Below are 19663 nucleotides of genomic sequence, written 5' to 3' on the forward strand. Positions count from 1 at the left end.
ACCACTCGTGGGGCCGGTGATTGGAGAGGGGGAGTTCGGGTGAGCCTACGCAGCTGGGGAGGGAGGAAGAGGGGACAGGCACCTGTTGGGGGAGGGGGGAAGAGGGGACAGGGACTGGCACCTGTTGGGGGAGGGGGGAAGAGGAGACAGGGACTGGCACCTGTTGGGGGTGGGGGGAGGAACAGGTGGCACCACCTGTCTGAGGGGCACGATGACTTCTGGGGGTCGGTGGCATCACCCAGCTAGGGGGAAGGATGGGGCCACCTGCCGTGGGGGGTGTGGGATCACCTGTAAGGGATGCTGTGGACCACTTCCGGGGAGGGGGGTGGCAGGGATGATGGCAGGGGGGTCTCTGTGCTGCTGGCACCCCCATTCTGACAGCTCCTCTCCCCCAGGAGCGAGGAGGCAACAACTCCTTCACCCATGAGGCCCTCACGCTCAAGTACAAACTGGACAACCAGTTTGAGCTGGTGTTTGTGGTAAGAGACCCCTCCAGGCACCCCCAGCGTGGCAGGGGGGTCCCTCCAGCCTCCTGGGGTGCCTCCAGACCTGAGGGAGGGGGATTGTCCCAGAACAGAGAGGAGAGAATTCCTGGTGTGTTGTGGTTTGGGCAAACAGCTGTTCTCATTGCCTGGGGCTGCACCTTGGCTCCCAGACTGGCTGGCCCCTCTGGCTGTGAGATTTTGGAGGGTGTGGTAAAGGTCTTGCCATTCCTGGCTCTGGGAGGGTCTCAGGGGTCCGAACAGTGCCCCCAGCACAGCCAGGTTCCCCACAGCAGGTGGGCACAGGTGTCTCTCAGCCCTTCACCGCTAGGGGAGCAGCTTATTTTAATCATCTGCAACAGGATTAAAACTAATCAAACCTCAAATAGAACCTGCAGCCTCGTGAAACTTCACTTTTTCCAGAGTTATTTAAAAATAACCTCAGAAAGGTGTCACCCCCTGTCTTTACAGAGCATTTAACGCTCTCCCTTTCAGTCTGCCCGCTCCTTATCTCCATAAATCCACACAAGCTTTCCTGTGGACTTAGAGATAAGCAAAAGGTTCTCTGCCCTGGTGCCACGTGTCTTTGTAGCCATGAGACAAGCCCGTGTGTGTTGGTGCTGCCTCGGGGCTGGTGTTTACCTTTTTGGGGGAATTTTCAATCTCGGGAAGGCGGAGCAGCAAGCACAGCCTGGAGCTTGCCTACTCTGAATTAAACAGGGAGGATTTTGCTCCCTTGCTGCTGTTCAATGAGCTGGGAGTGCAGTGTCTGTTGTCTGTGCCCCTGGGCAGGTGGGCTTCCAGAAGATCCTGACTCTAACCTACGTGGACAAGTTGATAGACGATGTCCACAAGGAGTTCAGAGACAAGTACCGCAACGAGTTCCAGCAGAAAGGGGCCCTGGGCCTCCTAAACGGCACCTTTGATTTTAAAGATGACTTCATGCGCCTCCTCCGGTACCACAGCCTGGTTTTTGTGTTAAATGTCTGTTTTGAGCAGAGCTGGGAGGGGTGAAAAAGAGCTGGAATCCAGGCTAACGGGTCACCTTCCCGCAGGGATGCAGAGGAGAGCAGCAGAGTCCGAGCTCCCACGGTAATGAAGACGTTTGAGCAGTCTCTGAAATCCCAGAAGACTGTCAAGTGTATGATCGAAACCCGGGGGGAGAAACCAAAGGAGAAGGTCAAGAACAAGAAGAACAAAGGTTCCAAAAAAGAGGGTGAGTTGATGGGGATGATAAATTGGGGGAACAGGGGTGGGGAATATTCCAGAGCTCTGTGTTCCAGCCTGTGCTTTCCCAGCCCGCTTGGAGCTGGTATAAGCTCGTGTGGGGCCTCTTTCTATCAGGAACTGAAGCTGCTGCAGCACCCAGTAAAGCATCCGGGGGTGACAAACAGCCCCCAGCAGCAGGGGACAAGGAGGAGCTGACCAAGGATGAAATCCTGCAGAAGAACCGCGAGGAATTCTTCAGGAGACACATGAAAGCCGGGGAGAAGTCCAGGTGGGTGATGAGAGCACAGTCAGTCTGCCTGTGCTTTGAACCAGACCATGGCTGAGTCTCTCCTTTTGGTGACCCCTGGAAGTCAGACCTTGCTTTCCTGGGCCTTATTTCCTTTTCCTTATTTCTCTCCTTGCTGGAAAGACTGGGAGAGGGCAGCTGGGGGTTTCTGAAAGGGAAATAGAACTTGGGAGAGACCCAGAAACCCAGCGTGTGCCTGGGAGAGGTCCAGACCTGTCTTGAGTGAGCAGACAGCAGCGATGCATCAACACCTGGCTCGAGGGGAACCAGTGCTGTACAGGGTTAAAGTTCAGAAATATAAACTTTGCAGACCAAATCAGCCAGGTTTAGCCTTAATTTCTGCCTTTTTGGGTAACGCAGGCTTTTATTTTTCACACCTTCTGAGGAGACGATGGCTCTGCTCCCCTGCCCTGAACACAAGGCGTGTCCTGCTCTTTTGTCTCCTCAGATCTCCCAAGCCCGACGCACAGAAGGAGAAGGGGAAGAAGCCCCGGGTGTGGGATCTGGGGAACTCTAATGCCAAAGTACTGGATTACAGTAACTCCACTACCAATGGCAGCGCCGAGGCCTGTCCCGTGGAGGAGTTCGACCCTGACATGGTGAGGGGAAGTCGGGGCACTCCGCGTTGTTCTGGGCTCAGCTGGGCATTGTGAACCCAGCCCGGTCTCCACGGCTGGATGAGAAGGGATCAAACAGAGCTCTTGGCACCCAGCCCCTAAAGCCACTTCTCCCCTCACAGGCCCTGGGGAATAAGAATCGGGAGCCCGGCCGCCTGTACGACCTGGAGTATGAGAGTGAGGATGAAGCCGAGGAGGAGAAGGTTGTCCAGAACACTTCGAAACCCAGGTAAGGCTCCCACAGCCCCTGCTTGTCACATGGGCCTTGATTTCTCTCCTGTGACTCCTCCTCCAGTCTAACCAGTAATGCAGGAACTGCACACACTGAATAGTGTGTTTGCCCACTTGCAACTCGCTCCCGAACCTCAAGGTACCTCCTCTGCTTCTCCATAGCGCGAAGAAGGGTGGCCTGGGGGGCATGTTTGGCATGCTGAAGGGGCTGGTGGGCTCCAAGAGCTTGACAAGACAGGACATGGACCCCGTGCTGGAAAAGATGAAGGATCACTTGATTGGTACGTCTGGATCCGTGGTGAGGTGGTTCCTTGTGCTCTTCTGGGTGGGCCCCGGTGTGGGTGACACCGATAGTTTGGGATGTTCCTGCCCAAAGGAACTGTGGTGGGTTCCTGTCCAACCTCTTGACAGTGCAGCAGAAGGGGGGCAGTGGTCAGGTCCAGAGGGGACCCTGAGCTCCATGCTTCCGTTGATGCCGATGTCTGGCACGTGTAACCTCGGCAGCGCTGACTCCCCGCTCTCTCTCTCAAAGCTAAAAATGTGGCAGCCGAGATCGCTGTGCAGCTCTGTGAGTCCGTGGCCAAGAAGCTGGAAGGGAAGGTGATGGGAACGTTCACCAGTAAGTGTCTGTGTGGCCTCCTGTGTGTGATCTGGAGCTTGGGAGCTTTCCCCAGGCATGACTGGTCCTCTTTCCATCCCCCCGCCCGTCCCCAGCGGTGACCTCGACAGTGAAGCAGGCGCTGCAGGAGGCCCTGGTGCAGATCCTGCAGCCCCAGCGCCGCGTGGACATGCTGCGCGACGTCATGGATGCCCAGCGCCACCGCCGGCCCTACGTCGTCACCTTCTGCGGCGTCAACGGCGTCGGGAAGTCCACCAACCTGGCCAAGGTAGGGCAGGACCCTCCGGGATCCTGGGAGCGGCGTGATGGGGTCAGGCTGCGGCTGCCAACACATCTGACGTGCTGTCACCCACAGATCTCATTCTGGCTCATCGAGAACGGCTTCAGCGTGCTCATCGCCGCCTGCGACACCTTCCGTGCGGGCGCGGTGGAGCAGCTGCGCACCCACACCCGGCGCCTCAACGCGCTGCACCCCCCAGAGAGCCACGGCGGGCGCACCATGGTGCAGCTCTACGAGAAGGGCTACGGCAAGGACGCGGCGGGCATCGCCATGGAGGCCATTTCCTATGGTAGGTGTGGTGCCGGGGGAGCCGCCGTCCCTCTCGCCGCCCCCCCCATCCTTCACGGCCCTTCCCTGTGTCTCCAGCGCGGAACCAGGGCTTCGACGTGGTGCTGGTGGACACGGCCGGCCGCATGCAGGACAACGCGCCCCTCATGACTGCGCTGGCCAAGCTCATCGCCGTCAACGCGCCCGACCTGGTCCTGTTCGTCGGGGAGGCGCTGGTGGGGAACGAGGCTGTGGATCAGCTGGTGAGCCATGTGGAGGGTTTTGTTCCTGAGAGGTGGAGAAAAAAACCTGGTTCTGTAGGTTTTACAGTGGTAGCACCACAACTGCGTGTCTTGGATGTTCCTCCTCCCTCAGGTCAAGTTCAACAAGGCTCTGGCTGATCACTCCATGGCCCAGACGCCGCGGCTCATTGACGGGATCGTCCTCACCAAGTTTGACACCATAGATGACAAGGTAAGGAGCTGCTGAGGCGGCTCTGCACAGACCTTCTGGTTGGTGCCCGCGGGGGAGGCGGGAATTGTCAAAAACAGGACGCTCCTGCGCTTCCCTCTCGTGTTTGACCCAAATTTAGTGGGGTGGTTTCCACACGTGGGGGACAAGCGTTTGATGAGCTCCCTGACGGGTTCCCCAGGGGGAAGCGCCGTGTTTCAGGCGCTGAATGCTTGTCCTCGGCAGGTCGGCGCCGCCATCTCCATGACCTACATCACGAGCAAGCCCATCGTGTTCGTTGGTACCGGACAGACCTACTGTGATCTGCGCAGCCTTAACGCCAAGGCCGTGGTCGCCGCGCTCATGAAGGCCTGAGCCACCAAACCGCTGTGTGCAGATGTCCCAGGAGAACATGCTTTACCCCGTCACCGACTAGTCCTTCCCGTGTAGTGCAGAACAGAATGAAGGAATACCAGCATGGGGGTTACTTTTCTTGGATAAAGCCCCTTTTATCCAGCAAAAGCCCTGCCCTGCGTTCCTCCATTCTGTCCCAGTGATGCAGGCTCCCTGGCGGGGAGGCCGAATCCAGAGCTTTGTATTGTTCATGCTGCACGGGGGGTGGGCGGTGCCAGGGCCTGCTGTGCTTTTTGGGGGGTTTCAAGGCATTTTTTGAGCTGCTTTTGATTTTTAGGCCAGCTTAGGGAGGAGGCAGGAGGGACTTTGGCTTATGGGCAGCGTTAGACCTGGCTGTTAATGTCGCTGCTCGTGGCAGCTCCACTGAAGCTGATAAACCAAAAAAAAAGTCAACAGCCTGTGCTGGGCTGGAGGGGAAATGCTAAATTGCCTTAAGGTCCTCCATTTCTGCCCTCACCAGGACTCCAGAGTCCCCAGACATCACATATTTGAGCAGGAGCTGGAGAGCTGTGGCAGCCGGGTGTGGAGGGGGAAGGCAGCAGGCCTGGCTCCTGCCCACTGGCCTCAGTGGTACCTGCTAGTAAAAAGGAAATAAACCAAACCACATTAATACTGGAAGAGAATGGTGGCTGCTTGCTGCTTTCCTGCACCCTTTCTCCCCCCTCTGAGTGCCTCTTGATCCCGGTTGGAAGTGCTACACTGAATAATACAAAACTCTCTGACAATGTCTTGTAGCTCTGTATTGCAGATGTGCTCTAGTGCAATAAATTGAATGCTGTCTGCTAAGAGACATAATTTATATGAAATAAACTTCATAATTTGTTCTCTGTGTATAAATAACTTGCCTCCAGCCAGGACCTGTTTCCTCCTGGGTTGGGGGCAGAAGAGTTCCCACCAGTGTGAGGTGTGAGAGGGCCTGTCAGTGACACACCAGCCAAAGTTCAGTGAGCAGGCCTTTAATGCAACTTCAACATACAAAATACTGTACAGTATAAAGACAGGACTAGAAAACTAGAGCTTCCAGTAAAAAAAAAAAAAAAAAAAAAAAAAAAAAAAAAAAAAAAAAAAAGCTCAAGTTTCATTTTTTTAAAATTGAAATACAGAATATAAAAGCACTAGGTATGAAATTAGAGGAGGCTGCAGCTCCCTTGGGGGCACTGCACTCTGCAGGCACTCGCAGCCCCCCCAGAACCACGATGAGCTATGTTAAACCAGGTGTCTGTCCAAGGAGGCTCTGCCCAGCCTCTTCCCTGCTGGAAGGGTCCTGGCTCCGTGGGCTCTGGCCCCCCTGGGGCTGCTGGCCTGGCTTGGGCCCATCCTGGGAGCCCCCCACAGCTCAGGGCAGGGCTGAGGCTCAGGTGCTGCATCCTGTGGGGAAGCAAAGGCTGAAAACCTGCCCAGGACTCCAGGGAGTCACAGAGGGCAAAGTCTTGGCTCGGGAGAGCCTTCCTTACCTTTTCTCTCGGCGTGGGCAGCCATGGAGCCGTTCAGCTGCTGCCCCTCCTTGGGCACACCTGGGGGAGAGCAGGGGCAGCTTGAGGTGACCCTGGGGAGCCCCTGTGGGAACCAGCTGCCCACAGGGTGGTTTAACCCTCGGAACAGCTGCCGGCAAGGCTCTGGCCAGCAAACCCACTTTCCCCCATTTTTAAGATTTCTGTATGTACATTAAAGCACTGGCTCGGGCTGAGCAGTGTAAAGGTCAGCCAGACTGAAATGGCCCTTCAGTAGAAGGGGAACAAACAGCTGCACGCGAAGAGCGAAGTTTGCAGGCGTGGGAAGCAGCACAGCTGTTCAAACTGATGGAACACACGGAATTCATTAACAGTAACCCCAGATACAGCGACGCTTGGAGACTTCCTAAGGAATCTCCATGGAGTGTGGAGAACAGGGGCTATGAGCACTGTGAAGAGGTGTCCCCTCAGCCCGTGCCCCCGTACCTGTGCGGCCCCGCATGGCGATCTCGCTCGTCAGCCGCTCGAAGTACTCGGGCAGGTCGGTGTACTCGTCCCCGTAGGAAATCACCTTGATCCCCTTGTCCAGCATGTTCTCACGGAGCTTCTTGAACTCATCCACATCCCCCCTCCGCACCAGCATGAAGTGCTCCAGGTCTGACTTGTGCTTGACAGCCTCTAAAAACAGGGCCTGAAACGTGGTGTCATCAACAGTCCAACCACAGCCCAAGAAGAGGAAGGACTTATTTTCATAGAGCTTCTGAATCTCTCGCTTTAAGAAAGGGAAAGATGTTCTTGGTCAAGGTGAGCTTCATCCTCACAAGAAACAGCACCTGCCTTATCCCTGATGAGGCTCTGCAGCATTGCCCTCGTTAAGTCACCCTCAGCACAGGCATGGGGAAGTGTTTTGGCACCTTGGTAGGCTAGAGGATCCAACCCTCTTATTTCCCCAAATGAATTAATTCTCCCTCCACCCTCAGTCCTAACTCAGCTGAGCCTGTGCCTGGGTGACCCAAGGCCCAGGACCCCCTGTGGCCTCACCATGACCTCAGTGTTGCGCAGCACGTTCTGGTAGCCGGCGGGGTGCAGGACGATGCCGCTGGGGTTGGTGTAGACGCCATGGATGTGCAGCACACTGAGCTTCCTCTTCTCCTGCGCCCACTCCAGCACCTGCACAACACGGTGCAAAACAACGAATCAATACACCGCTCCGAGCAGAAAAAAGGGGAAAAAAACCCACCTATAAATCCTAAGTCCGTGTGTTTCTCAAGCCTTCGAAGTTTTATTCTTGGCCCCTGGGCTCTGAGGGAGCTCACCAGCTGACCTCCATTTCAGACAGCCACTTCCCAGGCTCTCAGTTTACTTCTGCAGACCTCAGGTCGTTTAAGCTTGCAGTAATTAGAATGCTTATTTGTAACACTGTAAGTACTTCCAGCCATGTAGATTAAGAGGTCACGCAGGAAACGAAGCACAGAAATGAGTCAGAATGGAAAGAGACCAAGGGCTGCACAGCACACACACCTGGGGTGTGCTTAACATGCCAACAGAAGGACAAGACGCTCCCCACCAGTAAAACCCACGACAAAAAGTTGAAGGGGGCGGGTGGCTCAGGGTTTCACAGCCTGACTGGGGCAGGAGGAAGGGAAGTTTGTGTGAAGTCAGCACCTATGGCTCTGAGAGCATGGCAGAAGGAGCTGGAGCACGAGCCATTCGGCCATTGCAGAAAGAAGGCACAGGGTAAGAGAGAGCCCTGAAGGCTGCAGCCCCAAACGTGCTCTGTCACCAAAAGCCCTTTGCAGCCCATGACAAAAATAGAAAGCTCAGCTTTGTGTCTCACACGGAGTTTCCCATATCAGTTAGAAACATCAAACCCAGCCTTATGTGGAAGTAAGACCAAGCCAAAAGTTTCAAGGACAGAGATCAAAGAAATACCAGGCTGAAGGGCTCCTCCTGAGGACTGGATGGCAGCCAGCAAGCAAAGCACAGCCTTCCAGAAAGGAGCGTTCCTCCCCATCCCTCTGCTCAGCTGCCTCTGCCTGGAGCCTGTCTGACACCAGTTAAACCACTGCTGTCAGTACAATCCCCCCTCAGGCAGTGTGAGGGCACATCCTGCAGCATCCCAAGCACATCCCTGACAAAAGAAACCCTCATCCTTTACCTTCTTTTCATCAGTCAGGTCAAGAGACTCGAGGTGCTTCCCCTGGTGCGCTGCGTACAGCTCCAGCAGGTTATCGAAGTTCGTGGTTAACACAAGGGCCCCGTTTTCCATCAAGTGAAGCACAGACTGAAGCAGCTGCTTCCCAGAATCTTCCATTTTAGACTCCAGGTCATCAAACACCTCGTATAAACAGTCCTTGAAAAAGGTTGAGCGAACGTTGCTTGTGCGCTGGGGAGACAGACCGAGATCAGAGCCCTGAACGCCTCATGCCAAACACCCCGAGAAAAACCACCCACGTTTCTCCAAGACCCTGCAAAGCTCTGGGTCCTTGCAGGGCAAACACAGAGCTCTGGCTGCACCAAGGTGGGTTCTGCCCCCCCCAGCACAATCACAGAATCCCAGAATGGTTTGGGCTGGAAGGGGCCTTAAAACTCATCTCATCCCACCCCCTGCCATGGGCAGGGACACCTTCCACCAGCCCAGGTTGCTCCAAGCCCCTCCAACCTTCCAGGGATCCAGGGGCAGCCACAGCTTCTCTGGGCAACCTGTGCCAGGGCCTTCCCACCCTCACAGCCAAGAATTCCTTCCCAATATCCCATCTAACTCTGCCCCCTGTCATTCCCCTTGTCCTGTCACACCAGGCCCTTGTAAAAGGTCCCTCTCCATCTTTCCTGTCGCTCCTTCAAGCACTGCGAGGCCACAATGAGGTCACCCCAGAGCCTTCTCTTCTCCAGGCTGAACAATTTCAATTCTCTCAGCCTTTCCTCATAGCAGAGGGGCTCCATCCCCTGATCATCTTGGTGAAATACCCCAAATCTGTGTCCAAAGCAGAGTTGTGCCTCAGGAACCTGGCACAGTAATTTCCTTGTACATAGAGGAATTGTTGGGGATGGGGGTTCCATTGCTGGAAAACCAAATGTGGCTATTTCCAAGAGCCAAATCCTACACTCAAGGAACATTTGTGCAGTGCTGCAGCCCACTGACCGGAGACAGCTTCTGGATAAGGTCATGGGCAACATGAACCAAGTTCTTGTCTTCATGGAGACACTTCTGGAACCGTTTGCTCTCTTCATCTTCCAGGAGATCAAAGTCAATAGCAGCATCCAGGAGGGCCTGGATCAGCCCCTTCCAAGACTTCAGTGCTGGGACCTGGGGAGCAACTGCAGCACTAATTCCTGTCCCAATCACCAGAACGAGTTCCCGAGGCTTCTTGGTTTTGAGGCTTGGCAACAGCTTCCTGCAAGAGGAGAAAGGAGCACAGCTGGTACCACCATGGATGGAGGAGTGTCTGGGGTGGTGGGACATGAACCGAGGGTGAAGGAGGTACCCCCTGCCTGAATTTGGAGTCAACACGTCCATTAGGGCCCTCTGATAAACAAAGGATGTGCATCCCTAAAAGACAGCATGGATCAGCAGCACAGATGCTCACAGCACCAGGTATGTACTTACAACAGACTTGGGAATCCAGTCTGTTACCGGGATGGTTACTGGGGAAGTCAGTGATACCCTGGAATGCTTCCGAAGCAAAGTTAATCCAATGAGAATTTGGAATGAGGGAAGTCTTGTTAATACAAGTTACCTGGAAGCTTAAGGGAAGGCTGCAGGCCCTGGGAAAGGTGTGGTGAGCACTAAGGAATGAGAGACACACATTCTACATCCCGGGACAAGGCGTGGATGGGACCTACATGGGACGGGAACACCACCTGGTTCAAACAAGGTGCAGAACAGGGGCCTGGACACAGCAGCACCATCTATCCCAGCACAGAAGGAAGGAAGGGAAGGCTTCCTCTCAGCTCTGCCCTGGAGGGGACCTTCCCACCTCCCAGCCTGTTTGCTGAGACCTCTCAACTGCCCCAGCAACCCCTTCCCTGTGGCACCTGCAATGTCAGCAGGATGCTCCAGGCCAACCTTTTGGAAGCCCAGATGGATACAGAGTCACATGAAAGAGCTGCAGGGCTGTATTCTCCTTCCTCCTCGTCCCATCTTCTCTGTTTTCCTGGCTTTACACCTGCACAGTGCTCTAGAACATGACATGATCATGTATTGAGCAGATGGGCTGCTCCTGCCTTTGCCTTGCCCCGTGTCCAGCTGCAGCTTCCCAGAGGATCGGAGCAGCAGCCCAGGGGAGCAGCTCGCTTGGAAGGAATGGGTTTTATCAGCAAACACGTGATACTGAGTGAGAAGGGGAGAGGAAACTGACACCACACAGATGGAGCTTTGCTTTCCCTCAGCTCCTGCCTATGAAAACAGACACGTTAACCCTTTCCTTGAGGAGGGCCCCACTGTCAGTGCTGGTAAACAGGGTTTCATCTGGGGACTGCAAGCCTCACACACAAGGAATAAATCAGTATTCAGGCTCATGAGCTACTACAAAAACACTATTGGGACTGAAATCCAAAATAATAACAAATAGCCAAGTCTTAATGTCCTGCATGACATCTCTGAAAGAGGCATTCCACTCCCTGCTGACAAATACACTTGTTTCTGCCCTGATATGCTGAGCAAGGGAAAAATAATCTCCTGGCCTCTTTTCTGCTCTTTCCATGGTCATGGAACAACCTTGAGACCACACAGGAACTATCCTGCAGCCCTCCAGAATTCATAAATAAGTCAGATTAGTGGGAGACAACTCCCCAGATGAATTAGCTGCTTGTTCACAAGTTCATGCCTGAATTTCTGAGCTCGCAGCAGCCCCGGTTCCAGCCTTGGACAGGAGTGTGGGTGTGCCCCACTCAGGTCCCCACGCACAGAACTGTAACACGACCTATTTCTTAGCAAGGGGAGCCTCTAGAGCAGAATTATTCAGCCTTTACATGCAGCTCAATCACAGTAATTTATGTAACTCCCTGGGAACCACCATCCAGCTCAAGCGAAGGAGCACAACCACCGTGTCTGACCTGACCTCGCATGCAGACAGGGCAGTAAAACACAGCTCTGAGTGTAACCTCGCACCCTGGCTGAGTGTTAAACTCCCAAAAAAGGACATCGTGGGCGTGAAGGCCTTTGTTCCACAGGAGGCCCAGGGCACAGCCAGAGCCAGCACGTGGTTCTTGGATCAGGAAGCAAAACGGCCACAGGCGCCAGGGGTCACAATCCTTAAAGAACAAAGCGAGGCAAAGGAAAAGGCTCTTGCTGGGAGAAATTCACTGGAGCATAATTAAATTTACCTGGGCTTCTTTGCAGGTGGCATTCCATCTTCCAACAACGTTTCCTTGCTCAGGCTCACCGTAGAAGCCATCCAGTTTCTATGGCAGACAAATCACCACAGGCAAAGTCACCACACATCCACAACAGCACCTGGACAGCAGGATTTTGCAGAGCCAGCTTTGCACAGGCGGATAAATCCCGGGTTCGTTATCGTTCTCAGATCACCTTTGGGCTGAGGATTGCACCTTTCTGTCTCTGCACTTTGCCCCACCGTCTCATCCACTTCCTTCCCCTCCTTTACCATAAAATCACAAGGCTGTTTTGCGCAGCCAGGTGGGATCTGTCCCGGCACCGCCGCGTTTCATGGGAGAGCCCGGACCTTGGAGCAGCGCTCCCCCCCTTTCCCAGCGAGGCCTGTCAGCAAACTCGCCGCTTGGGAAACAGTGGGAGGGCAGAAAAGACAAAAAGATTTCTGTTGGCTCTGAAAAGCCACGGAGAGCGTTTCATTCCCTGGTGATGAGGGAAGGCTTTCCCAGCCCGCCGCGTGTCTGCAGGCGCTGGGAAACAGCCCCAAAGCCCACGGAGAGGAAGTGGAGCCTGAGAGCTCTTTCAGCAGCCTTGTGACACAAGACACAAAAGAGCTGCCAGCACACAGTTCTCTCCCAAGCTGCTTCTCCCAAATAAGTCTACAAAAAGGAAATGAAAGCGGGCAGAACTGTCCACCCTCCTCTGCTTTTCTTCTTGCCAATTGTAATGAAGAGTCCAGCACAAACTCTGTGAGACACAAGGCTTTTGCCCAGAGGGAACACTGAGGGAGAGCTGCTGACCCTGAAATCACAGGGTTTTGCAGCCTCGGGGAGCTTTGAGGGTTTGTCCCACAAACAAGGTGCTGCAATTGCTCCCTGGCAGCAGAGCAGGTGACACAGGGCAGCTCCTTGCAGGTAGGACACCTTGGCTGTACTGCAAGGTTTGGCACAGATCCTGTGAGAAATCATCCCAATAATCCAGGAAACCACAAGCTTTCAATGCTGGATGATGAGAACAGGGCACAGAGACTCTAACAGATGCTCAGACACAGCTTGTGTGCAGCCTTTCCTTCCTGACCCCTTGGAAAACTGTACAGTGGAATCAGCAAATGTTTTGGGTTGCACAGAACCTTAAAGCCCACCTGGTTCCACCCCCATGCCATGGAGGACACCTTCCACTAGGCCAGGTTGCTCAATAATAAATCATTAAAACACCTCAGAGAGCTGGTTTTCACCACGTGGCTCCTTAAACATCCCTGAACACATTCTAAACTGGATATAATTCAAATTAATATTATCTTTGGGTTGTGAATTATCAGCTAAGACTCAGATATCAAGGCTTGTACACTGGCCTTCCCCTGTTTGCTTCCTCCTGCCTCAGCACCGCTCCCACCTCGCTCCCCCCACACATTCCCAGGCCATCAACAGCAGCAGTGGAGCCATCCAATCAGTTTTTAAGTGCCTCTAAAGCAATAAGGACACTTCAAAAGTCATTTTGAACTTAGGGAAAAACACCTTTTAGAATTATAATCACCAAGAAATGGTTGTCTGATATAACAACCTTTGACCTTCATTTCTATTTAGTGCAGGGAGCCAAAAAGGAACAAAAAATCCACTATACATACAGACTTTAAAAAGTTCTTACTTCTCTTACTAACCAAAAATGTTCTTATTTCTCTTAAAAACAAGCCATAAAGGTTTAGCCAAGAAACAGAAACCTCCAGGTTTCAGGCCTGGGGAGAAGCTCTACTCCCCAGGGGGACAGATAGTGCCAGCACACCTGAGGTAGCATAAATTAAATGGAATTACCTCAGAGTACACTGCCACGGGGAAAAAACACCCCAGGATCCTCCTGGGAACATAGGTGCCATGGAGGAGAGTGAGCCATGGGCACTTACAAGGTAAGTGTCTCTCCAGCCTTACCAAGATGTTGGCAACCTTCCAGATATTTGGACTACAGGGAGTTGCAGGGTCTGGAGAGATCACACTCCATGGATTCCTGGCTCAGCTGCCCCGTTCCCCTGTGCCAGCCTGGTCTCCATCACCTTCACCAGAGACACTAAAGGGTTCTCCTTCCCCATCCACACCACACAAACCCCTTCCTTTATCCTAAAGCCTTCCAGCGAGGAACCATCAGCTTTAAACTGTGGCCAAGGCACCAGCACTGGGTGAACCCAAGCACAGCCATTCCCTGTCTAACACAGACACATCCAGCTGTAGGAACTCCAGGTGTATCCCAGGTCAAAGCAAACACCTGAACACAGCGCATCAAACCAAGGCTGAGGCACACATAGGGTGTTTATTTACAAAAACCTCACTGTAACTAGGCAAAGCATAACCACAGCACTCAACCTGCAGGACTGAAAAGGGGAGTTAATGGCATGTTTCCCCCACTACCTGATGGGGAAGTCACTGCCCAAACCACCTCTACGCTCAGCACCCAACAAAAGAGAAGCTACACCCGGATGCTGAAGCTGAAGCCAAGTGATCGAGCTCTGAGCTGGAAGATGGGCTCCTCCAGAGCAGCCTCTGCCAATTCCATAGAGAAACAAGCATGGATCCATTGCTCATGCATTATTTTTAGCTTCTTTGAGTGCTGAGCAGAACCACGACCAGCCAGGATGTCGTTCAGAGCTCCTTCCTCACCCCAGTGGCTTTGGGATAAGATGGTTTAGACCCCCCATGTTTCATCCTGAAGTTGAGCTGGCCCTGGCCAGTTCCTAAGCTCTGTCCCTCCACGTGGGATCTGCAGCTGGAGCCGGATCAGAATCACCCTAGGAGGGCACAGTGGGGTGCAGGGACAGTGGGACCGAGCAGGACAAGCCCTACTCCCGCCACGCCCCAAGCACTCCAGGTTCAGCCCCCTCGGGTGCGAGTTAAAACACACCAGAGGTTTTCATTCAACGCCTCGATCCTCCACGTGCTTCCATGAGCAAGGAGAGAGGGTGACACAGCAAAGCCCGGTAGAGCTCTGTATCCTAGAGCTCCCACGGGAGCTTCCAGGAGTGACTCCGGGAAGGGAAGCGGGGAGGGGGGTCGCACCCCCAAGGATGCCCGAGGCCTTACCTGTCTTCTCCGCCGCGCCCCCTCCTCGCTAAACCTGCGGGAAAAGCAACAACGCGGGCACTCAGCGGGCGGGGAGGAGGCCGAGGCTCCTTCCCGGGGGAGAAAATCCATGAAAACGGGCTTTTATAGAGAGCGAGGGCGCGGAGCAAGGGGGTAGGCACAGTCAGGCCGCAGCGCCCCCAGCGCCGTCAAAGCTTCCCCGGTCTCCCCGGGCTCATCCCCGACCCCCTCAGGCTCCTCCGCGCCCCGAGGCCGCTCCGTCCCCTCACGACCACGGGACACCCCTCACCCCCGCTATCGCGGTGGCCGCTGTCGCCATGGCAACCGGCCCGTCCCCATGGCAACCGGCCCGTCCCCATGGCAACCGGCCCGCCGCGCGCCCGGCACGCACCTGGCGCCGCGCGCGCGGCCCATGGAGGAGACGCCGCCGCGCCGCGCGCAGCCGCCTCGCGCCCGGCCACGCCCCCCCCGCCCCGTGGGGATTGGCCCGCCCCTCTCTCGCCCCGCCCTCCCCTCGGCTCCCGGCGGAAGGGGCGGGAGCCGGCTTGGGAAACTCTCGCGAGGCTTCGCGGAACTATAAAATGCGCGGGGCGCATGCTCGCTGCCGTCGCGGGCTGTGAGGTGGCGGCGGGCGGGTTTGGCAGCGCCGCTCACACCGCTCTGCCCGGGACTGCTGCTGTGGGCCTGGCAGTGCACTGGTACCCCTGCCGCCACCTGCGCTCGTGTCTGTGCGACAGCGACTCCAGCCCTGTGAGGTACAAGTGGAGCCCGGCCCGGGGCGGCCGCTGCGATGCGTTCAGGCATCTGTGTGTCGGAATTTGGGTGTATTTGCAGCTCTCCAGAGAGCAAGGCTACTGTTTGGCTTCTGGGTAGCTGCGCGTCGCTTTTTATTTGCGCTATAAGTGAAAGCACGTCGATCGTGTGTTTAGGGAGAAATCGGCTTTATTTTCCCACCCGAACACCTTTGTTTGACCCTGCCTTGCAGCACCCTGTCCTCACCTTTTCCCACTTCCACAGGCGGGTTCCCCGCGATGACCGACCTGAAATTGGTGCAGCAGGGGTTTCAGAGAGGTGCTGGTGTGCCCGGGCACGCTGTGAATGGAGCCGTGCCTGCTTAATTGCTCTGAATTATTCCTTTAAGGATGGTCCCGTTATCGGGTGGAGGTGCTGCCCCTCGGGACGCGTGGGTTCACCCCTGCTCAGGTTCCCCCCCTGGGGCGGCTCGGGGGGTCTCCAGATGAGGTGACTCACACGGGCAGGTGACTCTGGGCCGTGTCCTCGGGCAGGGAGTTGGTTTTTGGGGCGGTGGCAGCAGTGCCGGGGCAGGGATTAATGGGAAATGGGTCACTAGGGGACGAGCGGTGACCTCGGGGAGGTCGGAGAACTTGGGGCTTATCTCTGAGGGAAATACTTGCTTCCCCAGGCGTGGGGGGTTGTCATCCCAGTCGCTGCTCCAGGTGAAGAGTGGGAGATGCTGACCCATGTCCATGCTCAGGACCTCCCTGTGCTCCCCGTGGAGGTGCTCCTGTGTGAGTGCCAGGGCTGCCTTCTCCGGGGGTCCCAGGGATGCCAGGAGCCTCTGCAGGCACTTGTAGGTCAGGGGGGCTTTGCTGTCATTCAGGGTGAGGCGGGAGGGGCTCAGCACCAGGGCTGGATCTCCAGTCACCCACCTCCCGGTGTCACAGGGGGCGTGGGGCACCTCCTGGATCATCCCCAGCCACCAGCTCAGACATGGTGGGTGGAGGGTTTAGTGTCCACCTCAGAGGTCCCCACATTGTCCCCCAGCGTGGAACACATCTGGGCAGCCCCATGCCAGGAACATCCTGGCAGGAAGCTGGGGTGGGCGTGCAGCCCCTTGAGACCCCCCCCAAATCCCTGGGGGGCGGCACCAGGACTCACCTGGAGCCCATGTCCCACAGGGCATGGAGGAATCACCGGGCACTGGAGGGGGTGAGGGTGATGAGGGGATGAAGGCAGTGGCTGCCACCAGCAGCAGTGGGCAGATGTGACCTGGGAAAGGAGAGAGACAGAGAGGATTTCGGGGGGGTGGGGGGAATGCCTTGTCGGGTAAATTTAATTCTTTAAAAGAAGCGGGAGTGGCAGAGATGAACCTGTCCGTGTTTAGTTTCGGAAGCAGGCAGTGGGCGGGTGCTGGGGAGGGCTGGGCACGGCGACGCCCAGGCAGTGATGGCAGTGGCGGATGTGGGAGGGAGGCCCCGGGGAGCCTCGGTTTCCCTTCCCCGCGGTCCCGGCTTGCTTCCCCCACCTGCTTTCATGTGCCCTGGCCGAGGCTGGGGCTGGTGCTGGCCGGGGACACTCCGGGGAGCGGGCACGGGAGGGACAGGGCAGCTCCTGCACTCTGGACCTGGAAGCTGGTGGCTGCCCCTGTCCTCCCTTCCACGTCGGGGCACTTTCATTGAGAAGCACTCCCGGATGTGGAAGCTGTAAGGATGGATCAGCCTTGCCATTCACCGCGGATCCCGTGGGACTCCAGAGTGAACACACTGCAATCTAGCCTTCTTTTCCCACCTAGGTAATCCCAGATCTCTTTCCTTGACGAACCCAGGGGCTGATGCATCCCCCTTTCCTGCTGTGGTGCCAGAGCCCTGCATTTCAGGTAGGTATCTCCCACTGTCCATGCTCATTGTTCCAGACACACCGGGGCACTGTGGTTTCCATGGGCGTGCCGGGGTCCTGCGCTGTTTTTGGAGTAGGGGAAAGGCTTTAGTGTGACTTGGGGTGTACAGTTTTGGGAGGGGTGATGCCAGCAGTGGGAAACAGCAGCTGTTTCCCATGTTGCTGCTCCTGGGTGCCCTCAGAGCACTCCAGACGGTGCCGGGACCATGATGGCAGGGTGTGGGATGGCAGGAGCTGGCTGGGAAGAGGCAGGAATGGCAGATGGCACCAAGGATGCCCAGCTTTGGGCATCACCCACACTATCTCTGGTTTACCAGCAGCCAGTCCATCCCTGGTGATCCCTGCTGATCCTTTTCCCTTCCACAGGATCCTTTCCCTGCTGCTGGGGATGAGGGTCTCTCCTGCCCGTCAGCTCTCGGCCTCGCTCGCTGCAGGTGTGTATCATCTCCAGCACAGGCAAACACTCCTTCACTGCAAATTTTGGGAAGGCAGATGTGAAAACCCTGATGGGGGCGATTTTGGGGCTGCTTGAGAACACCTCAGAGCTCTACATCCCTGGAACAGACCCTGCTGAGCTCCTGGGGCTGAGGCCCACCCCAGAACCATTCCTGCTCTCCTCATCTAGGTTTTTTTATCCCTCTTTTCTGCTCCCAGGAGAGGTTTCCCATTGGCCATCGGCAGCTGAGCAGCGTGCTGCCTGCTATGGCTGGTGAGTGTGGGCATAAACCCTCTGGTTCCATCCCCTCCGTGACGTTACAGTGTCCAGGTGTCAGTGGCAGCCCAGGTTTTGGGACCAGGGTGGTTTTGGGGGGTCAGAGTGAGATCCTGCCCAGCTCTTCCCATCCTGCTGACCTGGCCATGCTGTGCTTGGGAAGCCCGGGGGGTGCTGAGCCCCCCAGACCTCACTGCGGCCTCAACTCCACAGGCTGGTTTAGGCGGCTCCTGCACAAGCCCAAGCCCAGTTCGGTGGAGAGCAGCCTCAACTCCAGCCACTCCGCTTCATCCTCACCTTCCTCCTCCTCCTCCTCTACCAAGAGCTCCAGCTGCTCGGCCACCAGCTCCATCCCGCTGTCGCCCGTGCCAGCGCCGGACATCAGCGCCTCGGACAGCCCCCGCTGGGGCAAGAGCTACGACGTGTGCGTGTGCCACAGCGAGGGGGACCTGGAGCTGGTGGAGGAGCTGGTGTCCTACCTGGAGGGGCAGCCCGAGAGCCTGCGCTGCTTCCTGCAGCTGCGGGACGCGGCGGCGGGCGGCGCGCTGGGCGCGGAGCTGTGCGATGCCGTGCGGGGCAGCCACTGCTGGGTGCTGCTCATCACCCCCGCCTTCCTCAAGGACCCCTGGTGCCAGTTCCAGATGCACCAGGCGCTGGCCGAGGCCCCCGTGGCCAACGGGCGCACCATCCCGGTGCTGAGGGGCGTGGATCGCAGGGAGTACCCCAAGGAGCTGCGGAACATCTACTACATCTCCATGGCGCTGAAGGAGAGCAGCTTCAGGCAGATCAGGGACTCCGTCCTGCGCTGTGAGTATCCTCTGGGATGCTGGTCAGACGTCACTCCGTTGGGATAAGGACCATGGGAAGCGACCAGATCCTGCAAATTTATTTAAAGAGTTGATTTTTAGGTTACTTGGTTGCTAATGGGGCTCATCTGCTCTGCAGACCTTCAGGAGCTGTGTCGGAGCTCCACGAGTGGGATGGAGTAGTGCTGGGAGCAGGCTGATGCATCCCCACGGATGTCACAGAGCTGTCACCTCCAGGTCTGGATGCAGCCACGTGCCGATGGACCCACCACACTGAGCCACTCTGAGCAGACCTGGGAAGCAAGAATGGGGAGTTCCCAGCTCTGTGGGGGACAGTGGGCTGGTGGTGTGACCTCCACCCCAGTGGCTGAAACCCCTCTGGCGGGGACAGGGACATCCATCACGCAAACACTAAGCTCCGACATCGGGTGGGTCTGGGGATGCCCAGAGCTCCTTATGGCGCTGGTGTTCCCTGTCCTGGGGGGCTCTGACACCCCTGGGACCCCCACTGAGCTGACATGACGCCTGCCGGGCTGCGGGCAGGACAAGGCAGGGTAGTTGTTGCCACGGGCTCGTCGGGACTACGAAAATGCAGCAGTTTTAAATTGTGGTGTCTGTTCTGGTTTTTATTTCCGCCTCCGTGCCCGGTTCGCGGGTTTGGCGGGAGGGGAGCCGGGTGTGTGTGGGGGGGAGTTGCGCGTGACACCCCCGGGCCGCAAGGGGGCGCTCTCAGGCCGCGCGGCTCGGGGTGTCGCGCATGCGCACTGCGCGGGGGGACCCCGCT

General features: G+C 56.4%; 3 protein-coding genes across 4 annotated transcripts; 2 read left to right on the top strand and 1 right to left on the bottom strand.

The window, feature by feature from the left end:
* Positions 1-254: 254 nt before the first annotated feature.
* Positions 255-5699, top strand: SRPRA (SRP receptor subunit alpha). The gene is made up of 14 exons (XM_027897779.1): positions 255-290; positions 345-479; positions 1275-1438; positions 1538-1698; positions 1827-1980; positions 2447-2597; positions 2738-2844; positions 3009-3127; positions 3379-3465; positions 3561-3733; positions 3821-4034; positions 4112-4275; positions 4388-4486; positions 4709-5699. Exons 1-14 carry the CDS (start codon positions 255-257, stop codon positions 4835-4837), a joined length of 1893 nt encoding a protein of 630 aa, XP_027753580.1. The 3' UTR covers positions 4838-5699.
* A 384-nt stretch (positions 5700-6083) lies between these two features.
* On the bottom strand, positions 6084-15155 carry FAM118B (family with sequence similarity 118 member B). Of its 2 annotated transcripts, XM_027897813.1 has the most exons (9): positions 15116-15155; positions 14725-14758; positions 11653-11730; positions 9470-9722; positions 8486-8713; positions 7369-7497; positions 6814-7099; positions 6331-6390; positions 6084-6244 (listed from the first exon to the last, which is right to left on the bottom strand). In XM_027897813.1, exons 3-9 carry the CDS (start codon positions 11721-11723, stop codon positions 6231-6233), a joined length of 1041 nt encoding a protein of 346 aa, XP_027753614.1. In that variant the 5' UTR covers positions 11724-11730; positions 14725-14758; positions 15116-15155; the 3' UTR covers positions 6084-6230. The 2 variants fall into 2 exon arrangements, with proteins under 2 accessions (XP_027753614.1, XP_027753615.1); XM_027897814.1 differs by lacking the exon at positions 15116-15155 and having other exon boundaries at positions 6814-7018; positions 14725-14960.
* A 273-nt stretch (positions 15156-15428) lies between these two features.
* On the top strand, positions 15429-19486 carry TIRAP (TIR domain containing adaptor protein). Its single transcript, XM_027897821.1, has 6 exons — positions 15429-15479; positions 17258-17341; positions 17728-17795; positions 18016-18070; positions 18287-18880; positions 19019-19486. Exons 4-6 carry the CDS (start codon positions 18064-18066, stop codon positions 19060-19062), a joined length of 645 nt encoding a protein of 214 aa, XP_027753622.1. The 5' UTR covers positions 15429-15479; positions 17258-17341; positions 17728-17795; positions 18016-18063; the 3' UTR covers positions 19063-19486.
* The last annotated feature ends 177 nt before the right edge of the window (positions 19487-19663 follow it).

The sequence above is a fragment of the Empidonax traillii genome, unplaced genomic scaffold (genome assembly GCF_003031625.1).
Source record: "Empidonax traillii isolate 1590-97213 ecotype Southwest subspecies unplaced genomic scaffold, ASM303162v1 scaffold561:size787514, whole genome shotgun sequence".
NCBI classification, from domain to species: domain Eukaryota; kingdom Metazoa; phylum Chordata; class Aves; order Passeriformes; family Tyrannidae; genus Empidonax; species Empidonax traillii.